The sequence below is a fragment of the Mycteria americana genome, chromosome 18 (genome assembly GCF_035582795.1).
Source record: "Mycteria americana isolate JAX WOST 10 ecotype Jacksonville Zoo and Gardens chromosome 18, USCA_MyAme_1.0, whole genome shotgun sequence".
Classification (NCBI taxonomy): domain Eukaryota; kingdom Metazoa; phylum Chordata; class Aves; order Ciconiiformes; family Ciconiidae; genus Mycteria; species Mycteria americana.
Window position 1 is genome coordinate 4,485,664 of NC_134382.1, and position 13,131 is coordinate 4,498,794.

General features: G+C 57.4%; 1 protein-coding gene and 1 long non-coding RNA gene across 5 annotated transcripts in view; one reads left to right on the forward strand and one right to left on the reverse strand.

The window, feature by feature from the left end:
* Positions 1-13,131, reverse strand: part of KAZN (kazrin, periplakin interacting protein) — a 247,111-nt gene that overhangs the window by 13,553 nt on the left and 220,427 nt on the right. For 2 of the 4 annotated variants that reach the window (XM_075520416.1, XM_075520417.1), the window contains one exon: positions 2,078-2,269. In XM_075520416.1, coding sequence (XP_075376531.1) covers positions 2,078-2,269 — 192 coding nt within the window. Of the gene's footprint in view, positions 1-2,077; positions 2,270-8,844; positions 9,282-13,131 lie in introns of those variants that run through there. The other 2 variants (XM_075520415.1, XM_075520418.1) reach the window with 2 other exon arrangements.
* LOC142418497 (uncharacterized) lies at positions 8,627-12,095 on the forward strand. Its single transcript, XR_012778308.1, has 4 exons — positions 8,627-9,451; positions 9,599-9,741; positions 10,163-11,516; positions 11,859-12,095. It is a non-coding gene; the product is annotated as an uncharacterized LOC142418497 (long non-coding RNA).

Consider the following 13,131-nt stretch of genomic DNA (forward strand, 5'->3'; position numbering starts at 1 on the left):
AACGACAGATTTCCATACAATTTATGCGCTAACGACATTACACACGACCCAACGCGGGTCGCGCGCCGCTGCAGGGGCAGGGACGCCGATGCTGCCGGGCGCGGGGCATCCTTTTGCGAGGACTGCGGGGCTTTGCAGTGACGCACGCTGTGAGGTGGGAGGTGGTCTTGGGCGATGCTCTGTGGCTGCGGGACGCGACCGACACAAACCCCTGAGAGGTACAGGAGGGCACGGCCAGGTTTCCCCAAGCTCCTTGCACTGCCTTATCCTGCAGCTCTTTAATAGAGAGCCATTATTTCCCCAAATCCCTCTACCAGCCGATACATTTCTCCTGGGAGAATCATTCACCAGGTGCAGTTATCGCCATTTTTCCACCCCTTTTGGCTACGTTTCTCTACGGACAGTTTTTCACGGAAAGGAAAAAGGATTTTTTTCCCCCCTCCAGCTGCTGATCCCGTTTCCACATTACCCGTCTCCGTATCCGCCGCCGTGCTAAGCCTGCTCTGCTGCCCAGCGCCTCCAGCCCAGCTCGCGGGGCCGGATCCAGCAGGGCGAGCTTTTCCAAATTACGCAAAAGCTTTCCAATATTGCAGGGGAGGGAAGGAGCATCGATTTTAAAAGGCTGCTTCTTATGTGCCTTTCCAAGTGCAAGCTGAGATTCCCTCTTCCTAGCCATCACGCCTGCAGAGAAGTCCTGGAAAACCAATCCCAGCGGCTCATACGGCAGCCAATAAAAGCCCAATAAAAACCCAACATTATATTCCTTAAATACTCACAATTCTCAAGCCAAACTCACTTTTTCTCTGTACCATCCTCCACAGAAGCGCATATGACCTCACTGCAGCTTCTTAGATGACTTTTTTTTTTTTTTTTGGCAAATAGTCTTAAAGTAGTTCTGCTTTTCTGTATTTTGCATTTATCAGCACTTCCCCCTCCCTGTCCGCGCAGAGCACATATTCTCTAATTAAGGTTTTTCTTCTCCAATTACAGTTTTATAAACCCAGAGCACTTCCTGCTGCTGGTGGCTGCACCGGGGGTGGGGGGCAAGATTTTGAAGATATTTTGGCTGTTACTAATTTATAGGGATGCTTTTGCAAATCAGAGCGTGATAAAATAAAAAGCACGTAGACTGGGGTAGTTTTTTCTCTTCTTTTTCCAAAATCTTCCACCCAAATACAGACTCAGCCCAATTCCCTGCCTCCCCTGGGCATCTCAGCATCCCGGACGGGGGGAGAGTGGTGGGCTGGGGCTCTCCCCCCGGCTGCTCAGCCTCGGAGCCTGAGAATTTTTGACAGCCTCTCTTCATAATCCGCCAACGTGAGCCGACAAGTGGAAGTCGCACGCGGTATGTTGGGGATTTGAGACGATATTCAGAGCCGTGGCATTGCCCGGGTTTGATGCACGAGAGCTTTCCCCCGCTCAGGATCATCCCCCGGCTCTGGCTAACAAACCGTCCCGCCTGGACTTATCGCCAGCTCGCTTTTGGGAGGAAAAGCTGCAACATTGCGTTTCGCACGGCACGCCCCGGTCCTGGGGCTTGCAGCGAAGCCGCCAGGCGAGGGAGGGAGAGCCCAGCCTCAACCCCTGCGGGGAAACACCCAAATCAATATACGAAGAAGAGAGGAGAACCTGCACGCCACCTGGAAACCCAGCCTCCGCTTCCTGCAGCGCTCCCGATAACTCCACCCGGGACGAGGAAAATCGCCCTCACCGGGAAAGGCTGAGGGGCTCAAATCCAACCCGCCCCCACCTCGCAAACGTTTCCAGCTGCATTTCAGCTGCTCTCTCGGCTCTGCTCTACACCTAGCCATAGAGGAATTCCTTTGCGATACCGCAAACGCCCCCCCCCCACCCCGTTTCCCAGCCCGTCGCTGCACCCTGGTCCATCCCGGCTCCGCACTGCTGGGGCAGGACAGCGGCGGGGTCCCGGGGAGCACTGCCCCGCGATCGACCTCCCACCTATACACGGTGAACACGCGCCGCACAGTCCAAATAAAAGGGACGGCTTTTCCTTTCCTCGCTAATTAACTTCTTCAAACTTCAGGGTGCCGGGAGAAGAGGGACGCGCAGCCCTTACCCTGCAGAGCCTCCTTGGCGCGCGCCAGCTCCTGCTCCTTCTGCGCCAGCTGCACCTTCAGCTCGGTGGCCGAGAGCACCTCCGGCGACTTGCTGCCGTGCGTCTCCTCCAGGTCTTTCGTCAGCATTTCCTTCATTTGCCGGAGCAGGTGAACCTCCTCCTGCAGCTGGGCCACCTCCTCCCGCAGCAGCGCTGGAGGAAGAGGAGACACAATGTGAGGAAGTGACCGACGGCTCCCGGCACGGCCCCGCTGCAAACTCAAACCCCGGGGAAACGCTGCCAGGGCGACTCCCCCGCTTGCAAAACCGCTTTTTGCACGGCCCAAAACCCGCAGCGGCGCCCGCGGCACCCCGGGACTGGAGGAGGAGGGATGCGATAGGGAGGCACCGGGTAGGGAGGGGGGAGCCTCCACTGGGTACTGGTTTCTAGGTTTTGCATTAAAAAATTAAAAATAAATGTTAATACATAATAGTAATGGCAGTAGTAATAATACTACTAGTAATTAAAAAACCAAGAGCCACCTCCCCAGCCAAAGCACTCGCTGATGGGGTGCTCACATGGCCAGCGTCCGACAGAGGCTGCTGAGCTCCCCTGCCCCATACGATACGCTTCAGCTCTGCCTCCGGCCATCCACGTGTTCGGGGCGTACGCAACAAAATTTAACGAAACCCCTCTGAGACCGGAAAGGGGAAGACGACGCTTTTACCCGCAGCCCTGAATCGCAGGAGCACCCCAGCGCGCCCCAGCCCGGGTCCCCTGCAGCCCCTCTGCAGCGGGCGCCGGGGGAAGCTCCAGCGACCTCGTTTCCTACCGCCGCACCCGCTGCTTCGTGTAATAAAGTGCTTTTCTGCTGTTTCCACATCGCACCCATCGCCCTTGTCCCCCCTCGCAATCCTCTTCCTGCAAAACACTTTTTGGACGGGCACTGCTGCTGCAATCCTCTACGGGAGCCAGACATCGTGATCCAAAATGATTTGTGCAAGCGTGCAAAGAGTTTGATTTTGCGCTTCCCCCTCCCTTTGAGAACACGCGGAGAAAACCCGTCGCTCATCCAAAGGGGCTTATTGATTTATCGGGTTTGCACCAACCGTGGACATGGGGAGAAAAAAATAAATCCCTTGGCAGGCACGTTACAGTTACCGGAAAAATACAATAGAAATAAAAAATAAATGCCCCCTTCTCCAAGCTACTGCAGTTGGGTCCTTTCCCCTCCGCCACCGGGTATCAGCCAGCCTGGGGGACACCAGCCGAGCATGAAATACAGGGGTTTTTTCCCCTTATTTTTGCTCAGGTCCCCGCGCACACGCACGGGGCGGTTTCCTTTCCGCCACCGTTTGCGAAGCGAGGCGGGGAGGTGACGCCGGACGGGGAGAGGCGGCTGCCCCGGCCCAGCCAGCAGCTGCACCAGGAAGGCATAAAATCTGGTCTGCATACTTGAAATGCTTCCCGAATGAAAACTGGCAAGGCCCCATTCTGTAAATTATTTAGCAATAAAGTCACTAACAAGGAACAGTCGAGCTCCGGGCTGGGGATTTCGGTGCGGTCCAAAACGCTTTCTTGATATCCATGCACAAAGCAAGAACCGAGAGGCGGCCAAGGCCAAAGGCATCTTCCCCTTCCCCGGGCGTGCAGAAATGCGGCTCGTCCCCTCCAGCCTTCGGGAAACCGGGGAGGGGATGCAAGGGACTCGTACATGGAGTACGAGTATTTACTGTGCAAAACCCACCCAGCGCCTTCCCCGGCCACGGCAAGCCCCACGTGACCCCACAAAACACCCGTGGCTGCTGCTAATTACCCTTTTTTTTTTTCCCCCACTGATAATTCATTTGCACCTTTTATCGCAAGCTGCTTCGCTCAGCAGATACAGCGAGCTATTCCCTGGCAAATGATTAACCTGCAGAGGAGGATCCAGACAGGGCAGCTTGCTCAAGGGCCACCGGCCCCACGGGATTTCTGCAAATCACAGCATTTTGGTGGGAACCCAAGAAAATCCAGCCCCTCTTGCAGGGACCCCTCCAGGGACGGGAGAGGGGAAAGAAGCCCAGGGGAAGGCAGCCCGGGGGGGAATTCTGCAGCAGAACATCCTGGAGGAGTCCTTTGCCACGGCCCAAAAGCAGATTCGCAGCTGGTTTTTACAAAGCTCCTTTCTATAAAGCGCTGCACAAAGCGGCTTCCCCAAAACCGCACCATTCCCCTCTGGTCCCAGTTAGAAAACGGTGGAAAAACTCAAAAAAGCATTCCTCCTCCGAAGCATGCAGCAAGGCAATTTAATCCCCAACTTAGTACTCGGCTCCCGATGCGGGCAGAAACTACCCCAAGATGGAAATCCAAGATCTATAAGAAGCTATAGGTGCGATCTGGAAAGGAGCGTGCGGCACCGCGCTCCCCACACCATCAGCTGCAAGCCAATGCCTACGGTGAAACTTGAATTACTGAACTCAGGATCAGCCAGATACCCGAGGTTCTTGCTTTTTTTTATATATATATATAATTTAGGATATATAGATACACACAAAAAATGGATTGTGCGTTGCAATACGTGTTTATTTTTGCAATATATATTTATTTTGCAATACGTACCTTGCAACGCACACTCCCTTTTTTGTACAGCTATATATCTAAAAATTGCAAAGCGCAATCCACGCCGCCAAGGTTTGGGGGGAAAAGCCCTACGCTTCTTGCTAGGCTCAAACAGCCAAAGACGTGCCGCCAGCTCTTTTAGGACACGGTGAAGTGCTGCGGTCCTCGCTCTCTTCCCAACTCCCTCCCGGGGCTCCCGCCGACGTCTTCGCTGTAGAAACCAGGAGTGGGCTTCAAGGCGAGTCAAACCCTGCGCACTCTTCCCAGAAAGTTGTTAAAGGGTTTTCTGGGAAAGAAGCCGGCGTTTCAGGGAAGCGATGGGGATGGCGGCGTCTCCCGTCCTCCTCAGTTTCCTTAGGAAACCACTTCCCGGGCAGTTTCTTGCCTTATATCGAGCTTTTTATTAGCACCTGCTGCCAGGAGGACTGGGGCTGGACCGCAGCAGCCGTCCCACGCGCTGCCTTACACCTGTAATTGCCCTCATTTCCAGCCAGGATTTCCACCCCGCTCTGACACTTCCCTGGGCTCCCAGTTCCCCCCAGCCCGTCAGCACGCACCCGCCAAAACCGCACCAACACAATTATCCCCCCAAAGCGGTTCCCCCCCTCCGGCGCCGAGCATCTGCTGGCAACCCCTCTCCTGCGAGTTTCCATCCCGTCTTAACCGGCATCTCCAGCTCGAGAGGGTCCCACGGAGAAAGCCCGTTTTATTTGCATAAATTGCATTAAGAGAACGACTCGGCTTGCGAGGGAAATTTTAACTTCGTTTTAAGACAGGGGGGGGGGAAAATCCCCGCTGCTACGCCAAGTTTAAGCACCTAAATAAACGATCCGAAAAGCACCATTCGCAGGCAGCTCTTTGCGATTGTTACAGAAAAGTGCCAATAACCAGGAAAATGGGGCCAATTATTCAGAAACCTCATTTCAGCCTCTATTTCTTACACGTACAGACAGCTCGGCGGGGGTTTCCATGTGCCTTCCTGCGAGCTGGCTGGGTTCGTGCCTCTACGTGAAGCCGTGAAGGAGCTGTACGTGGCTTGAAGCGAGCATCAGCCCCCTCGAACGGGGACCGGGGCTCAGTGCCCCGCACGAGGTGGCCAACGCGCATCCACGACACGACGCAAAGATACCATCGGGAGAAGAGAATCATTTTTAAAAATCGTTTTGCAGTTCAACCTTGCAAGCATTGCTATATTGGGGTGCAAAGATGAATTCGCTATTAGGAATCGCCTCCCAGATGCAACAACCCCCACGCAAAAAGCCTCCACAGCACATTTTCCCCAGCATTTTTACCCCTTTTCATTTTTTCCTCCTCTTTTTAACCTTTTTTTTTTCTTTGGGGGTGGGGGGGTGGGGGGGTGGTTGTCCATGCCCTGTAATTCCTGACCACCCCGGGGTGGAAGGAGGCTTCACCCCGTACGGACGAGCCCCGTCACACGCTGGCTCATTCCAGCCCCTTCCAAATCTGCCGCAAGCGGGCAGCGATGAAATTAATGCAACTTAAACATTTCCCGGACTAATCGACGACAACTACCATTCACACCAAAATAATTGGCTGTTAATTACATTTCAGTTGATAGCATTAAACTTCCATGACGCTGTCGGATTCTGCATCCTTTATGCTTTAAGCACTGATTAGTGTTAACAGACAATGTAAATAAGATTTTTTTTTTTTGTTGTGGGTTTTTTTTTGTTTTTTGTTTTTTTTTTTTAATTGCGGTGAACACCTCCAGACAGCATTTGAGGCTGAAGTTTCCACTCTGGCTCCTGCAAATCCCACCTCGGGCTCCTCTCCGCAGCAGATCCACCGGCCGTGCAGCAGCAAAGCCTTTTACTGGCCTTGGAGCCGGCATCGCTCTAAAAACATCCATTTAAAAGCCTTTTTTTTCCACGTCGCTCAGCTGACGCGATTGCCGTACAGCGTTTCTGTCTTTGGAGGGTACATATTAAAAATGAATGCAGTATAAACGACAAGGTTTACATCGGTGAAATTAGGATCTTAGGTGAAAGCTGCATTTTGTGCCGCTTTTGCAAGTTTACCGGCAAGATGGTTTTTGCTTTGCTGGGCACAACTCAAGGGGTTTTCTATCCAGGACATGGGCAGGAAAAGGCCAGAAGACGCAAGCGTGCCCCGGGTTGCAGCAGCGGCGTATCAACAGTGGTGGCCAACAACGGGCAGAGAGAAAAGCCTCGCTTGTGGCTTAAAATCAGCAGTGGATCACCCCGAAGGGTGATTTCACAGGCCCTGCACAGAGAGGCAGACGGGGAAAAAAAGGGGGAAAAATGGGAAAATGCAAAATCTCTGTGCTAACAGCATCACCTAAGAGACCCTCACCCATCGAGAGCATGGTGCAACCCTTCGTCCCTCCTCCCTCCTGCAGAGCTTTAGCCTAGAAAATATATATATAAACACAAATATACAGGTACATCCACCTCTGTCCTGGGACGGGAAACAGAAGGGCCATAGGATAAAGAACATTATTAGAAGAAAACACTGATTCAAGCCCTAGGGATGAGTCGAGCTAGTCTTTTAAAGAGCATCTCACCACCCTCGATTATTAAGTAGCTCCCCAGTTTGGGACCCGAGTCTCTTGCAGAAAGGTTCAACCAAACACTCCTTCCGAGGAGCCTGCTCTACGTACCGCTCTCCTCTCTCGCTACACCTCCGCAAGGAGTAATTTGGAGGAAAAGCACAAATTGCCAGGCACAGGGCTGGAGACGAACCACTGCCACCGCCCCTACGCGTGCAAACAGCCAGCCTCTCCGCGAAGCACAGGTCACGCTCAAGAAAGCAGTTGGTTAGCCCAAAATACACTCGGATTTGCAAAAAGACCCAGTTACCGCCGCTGCCCGAGACGTACCGGCGCAAAGCCAACACGTCCGACCTCTCCCTTCGACACCTGCGCACCACGATGGACTCGCAGCAGCTCAAAACCAAAGCCCGAGCAGCGTCGCCTCCTCGTGAGGATAAACACGAGGGCCCATAATTTGTCCACGCGCACCTTCAGCCGAGTCCCGCTGCCACGGGTCCCAGCTGCATCCCTGGGTACGGCTTCTCCCGCGGCACCGTGGCCCTCAGAGGAGCCGTCGGCCACCGCAGCTCCCTCCTGGGTGGGCACTGGGGCTCTCGGCCACGCGCTGCAGAGCCTCTCGGGCTAATAAAGTGATTTTTGGCTCCGCGCATCCATCTTTTAAAGATGGAAGCTTTAGATTCCATCGCTTGCTACTGCCACGATGCTGCGAGCGAGCGAGCAAGCTGTCACACCTGGACGTGGGTACGGACACTCCTTAGCAAGTTCAGATTGAAGTTTTCACCCAAGGAGCATGAATCCCTGCAAACACCATTTTTGAGCGTTTCCTGAGTTAGGCGCCGGCTCAGCCTCGGCACTTCCATACGGTCGCAGCCCCGGGACGGGACCCCCGGTCGCACGCCCCAGCCGCGCACCATCAACCAGCGCTCGCACCCGTCTCGCTCGCGGCCATCGGGCAGGACACGCAGAGACCACCCGCATGCAAAGTTACCCCCTGCGTCCTGGCACCCCCCCCAACACCCCCAAAAATAAGATTATTCCCAGCAAGCCGAAGCCCGCTCACTCGGCTGCCCCGTCCGCACGCTTGCGGGTGTCTCGCGGCGGATGTAAAGAAATAAAAGCTGATATAAACATCTCACGCATGCCGGCGGGGGGGGGGGGGGGGGGGGGGGCAGAGGGGTTGAGGAGGCAGGCTGGAGATTGCAAAGGCTTTCAAAAGCACGCACGGTTTAAAGGCAGCCGGCCGGTGGGCTGCGACCTCCGCAGCGGCCCCCGGAGCCGGCCACCGAGCCCTCCGCGAGCTCCCGGCGCGCTCCAACTTCTCCATGAGACAAAATGGACTACGGGGCGCGGGCAGCCGCCCGCCCGCCCTCCCCACCGCCGCGGGGGAGCCGAAGCCCCTCGCCCCTGCCCCGTGCTTGGCCCTCGGCACGGGGGGACGGCACCGCAACCCGCAGCCGCCCTCCTGCGCGGCCCCGGCCAGCTTCGAGGCGCGCTCGCCAACCGCCCGGCGTTGTTTTGTTTCTCCCAGGAGGAAGCGAGCTAGAACGGCACAAAGCAAGCAAGGGGAAGAAATGCACGCCGGGCTGCGTTCCCCCCCCCCCCGCCCCCCGCCATGGTGCCAGACAGCAGGACCCCGCCGGGGACCCCCCCTTACCTGCGTGGGCTAAGCAGGGGCACAGCACCCTGCCCCGAGCATCGTCCCCGGCCGCCCCTCGCCGTCCCCAGGGACCCAAACAATAGGCCGGGCGCGAAGCGAAGCCGTGCTCGCAGCGGCACGTCCCCGGCTTGCTCTCCTCCTGCTCCGACTTCATGGTGGGGGGCAGCGGGGCTGGGGGTCCCCGGGGTTGGGGGTCCCCGGGCTCCTTCCCGGCACGGCACGGAAGTACGGCGAGCGCTACCTGCGCCGGGAATTTGACCCCTCGCAGGTCCCCGAGTTTCCCCGGCCTGATGTCACGCCGGCAGAGGAGTGGCTTTGCGGGCCGCCGAGCCAAGGTGCGTGGGACGGGGGCCCCGGAGCGAGCCCCGGAGCGGGCGAGCGTTCTCCCCGCCGCCCCGGAGCCAAGGGCTGCGCAGGAACCCGGAGCCCGGCCGGCAGCGGAAATGATTCCCGGCTCACCGGCCATCGCTCCTGCCACCACCCACCGAGCCCGCGGCGGCGGATAACGCCCGCGACGTCCCAGCTGCACCGGCTCGGCCACCGCGCTCTCTGCAATGCTCAGCCATCGCCGGCAGCACAGCGGGGAAACTGAGGCACGAGGAAGGTAACACGCCGCTAAGCCGCCCTGTCTCCGGCACACAGCTGCAGCTCGTGCTAGCTGTGCCTTGCGAGGGAAATAGATGCAATTTTTTTTTTTATTTTTTTTTTCCCTTTTCCTGCAATGCAATTGGTATTGATTTTGTCCGGGCAGGTTACAATTGCACGACAGCCACGGCTGCGGGAGCTCCATCTCAGAGCGGCCTCCCCCTGCAAACCGCCACGAGTGGCCCCGCAGCGAGGAAGGGGGAGCTGGAGGATGGGATGAGCGGGGACACGGCAAAACCCAGCGAGAAAGTAGGGGCCGCTTGCTTTTCTATAATAAAAGCTGCATAAATACACACCAGAAAAACCCAACTCTCCGAAACCCAGCTTTTTTGGGTTGCTTGGGTTGCCTGGGTGTTGGTTTTTTTGCTGCCTGTGGCACACGCTGCACCGTTACCTGCCTTCAGCCAGCCGCCTGGGCCACGTGCTTCCACGCCCTCCGCAGCAGACCCACTTTTTAAATTTATTGACCCCACCAAAGAGATGAAGAACCGGGCAGCGGCACTTTGGGCTTCGGAATTTGTGCCAATCTCTTTGCCGCTACCTGGGCTGGCGAGGATGAATCTCTCGCTCTGCCCAGGCGGGTAAGACTTGCACCAAATTCAGAAAACGCAGCCTGAGACGGGGGACGTGGCGGGGGGGGGGGAATTCACCATATTTTGCTTTCCAACAGCGCCCGGCACGCGAAGCCTCCGCCAGCCACTGCAAACGCAGCTCCCCCGCCCTACAGCAGCAGCATCTGAGGCATGGGGAAACTGAGGCACACCCCGCGTGCACCAGCTTTTACATTTTTGGGAAGCGGGTGACAGAGCGTAACCGCAGGAGAAGCGAGCCGCCCCCGGCTCGGAAGAGAGGCAGCCACAGCCGTCGCATACACCAAATAAGCTTGGGTCAATAAACCAGGCCCTTAGCAGCCCCACGCCCTGCTGCTGAGCATTGCCCCCCTCCCTACCCTGCCGCTTCCGCGCCAGCGGCTCGGGCACGGCAAGGGAGTTGGTTTTGTTTTGCAACAAGCCGCGGTTCTTATTGCAACAAGCCCTGGTGCGCGCAACGGGCCGGCACTGACAGCGTTCACATTGCCTGGTAGCCCGGTGCACGCCACGGCACCGCCCGCAGCGTCGCTGCCGGGGCGTGCGATGCTCCCGTTGCCCCAACCGCCGCCGCCACCCCAGCCTCGGCTCCTCCAAGCCCACGAAACCTCCGCTCTTGGCCGCTGCATCGCCTCCCATCGCTCCCTGCTTGCACAACTCCCCTCCTCAGGGATCGAGTCGGAGCGCGCCCGCCCGTGCCGACTCAGCTCCCGATGCGGCGGGGACGCCGTGGCAGCCAGAGCAACCCCACGCGAGCAAGGAAACGCTGCTGGGTTTGGGAGAAGCTGCCGATTTAAATCGGCTTTACGAACAAGCACGGCGCAAAGGTAACCGTGGGCCTCACGGCGTAATCTGCCGCGGCGCAGGAAGGTGCGGCGCGGTGATGCCCCCGCACCAAAGCAAAGGGAGGAGGTCGTCCACGTCACGGGCATTGCGCAAGCCCCGGGCTCCCCAAGAGCAGCTCCTCGGAGCCTCCTCCGACCTGCCATGCTCCTCCTTGGCCGGGCTCACGTCCTTGCTCCTGCTGACTAATAGCAGACCGAGCAGCATTACTCGCACCCGCAGCACCCGTCCTCGTCCCCAAGGCACGCACGCACACGGCGGAAGGTACCGAGATGGTACCGTACCGCTGCTCTTTAATGCGGCGATGCCGCCTGCACGGATTCCCCTGCCCCTTCCTACTTGATTAAAAACCCCTTTGGAAGGTGCACAGAAAAAGGGTGCCAGGTAACTAAAAGGCAGCACACGCCGTGGCCGGGTTTGCGGGGTGCAGCCGGGCTCCGAGTGCCGAGCGCGTCCCCGTGTCGGGCAGCAGTCGCGCTTTTGGCTGCAGTTAAATCGGGGTTGGGCTCTGGGTTTCGTCTCCTTGCTTTGGAGCAACCCGTTACCGTGCGCCGGCGGTGGCTGCTGCCGGGAGGGAGGTGACACGACAGGGAGGTGACACGACAGGGAGGTGACACGACAGGGAGGTGACAGAATCACAGAATCACAGAATCATATAGGTTGGAAAAGACCTTTAAGATCATGGAGTCCAACCGTAAACCTAACACTGCCCAGCCCACCACTACACCATGTCCCTGAGCACCTCATCCAAACGGCTTTTAAATACCTCCAGGGATGGGGACTCCACCACTGCCCTGGGCAGCCTGGTCCAATGCTTGATAACCCTCTCGGTGAAGAAAAATTTCCTAATATCCAGTCTAAACCTCCCCTGGCGCAACTTGAGGCCATTTCCTCTTGTCCTATCACTTGTGACCTGGGAGGTGACACGGCAGGGAGCTTTGCTCGCGCAGCGTCCCCTCCAGAGACAACACGTGGAGAAGGCATCAGCCCGAACGAGAGCCGGCTTTCCTGCGGTCACAGCACACCTAGTTGGGAGGCTGGGAGGGAAGAGGTCGATAACGGAGCCGGTATCCGAGACCGGGATTTCCGCGTGACCCCGGACACCCCTATTTCTGCACGAAGCGGTTTTGCCAATTAGCAAATAAGCGGCTTCTGCAAAAGATTTGTCCTTGTCCGTGCACGTGGGCGCGGGGCGTTGCTGCTGGCTGCCGGCAGGATGGGGCTGGGGCCGGGGCCGGGGCCGGTTGGGAGCGGGCGGGGAGGGGACGCTGGCCCCAGGCCGGGGGCAGCCGAGGCCAGCGGGGTATTTCTGTCCATTGAGTCACTTCCCACGGCTCCCGGCTGCCGCCTGCGCGGGGAAGGGGACGGGCGCCGGGTGCCAGGGCAGACGGGTCTGGCCCTTCCTCCCAAATCCCGGCGGGGACCTGCCGGCCTCCTTCAGCCCTCCCTAGCCAAGACCCTTCTGCAGGGATGGGGCAGGAGGGAGCATTCCCACCCAAGCCCGGCTCGGAAGGTCTCTGCCGACGAGGCAAGAGGGGGCTGATCCAAACTGGGTAGCCTCCGCCGGGGGACAAACCTGCATCTGCGGCTTCCTGGGCTTGGAGGTCCCGCCAGGCTCTGGAGCAAGCCAGCTAGGGGTGGTCACCACCAAAATCCCCCAACTCCTTCAAAGTTGGGCTGAAAATCCCAACCAACACCTACAAGGGCAGGGGCCACCAGAGCCTTGCAGTAGAGAGTCAAGCTGGGGTGAAGAAGCACTTCAACTGCAGCACGGCCACTCAAAAAGTTACCGTCCTCACCAAAACGCTTCCCGGCAGTTGGCGGTGGATGAAGTACAGCTCGACCATATGGATGTCAACGTATATTAGTGCCCCGAAGGCACAGGCACCCGCAGTGATTGCTGAATAACCTAAGCCTTGTGAGAAGCGTATCTGCAGAAGGTCAGCGAGGCGTTTATGTACCTCTGGACAGGAGCTGGTCCTTGCAGAGCTAATTTGACCTGGAGAACAGAGCTGTCCATAAAAAGCACGTTCCCATCGACTGGAATAGAGAAATCAGGAGATCTTGTACAACGTCTTGTACAAGGAGACCTTGTGCCATCTATTTCCAGGAAAACTTGCTAAAACATTTCCCCCGCACCCGTGGAAAGCCCCTTCCTCCATCCCTGTCTCTCACCAAAAAAAAAAAAAAAAAAAAAGAAGTGAGGAGC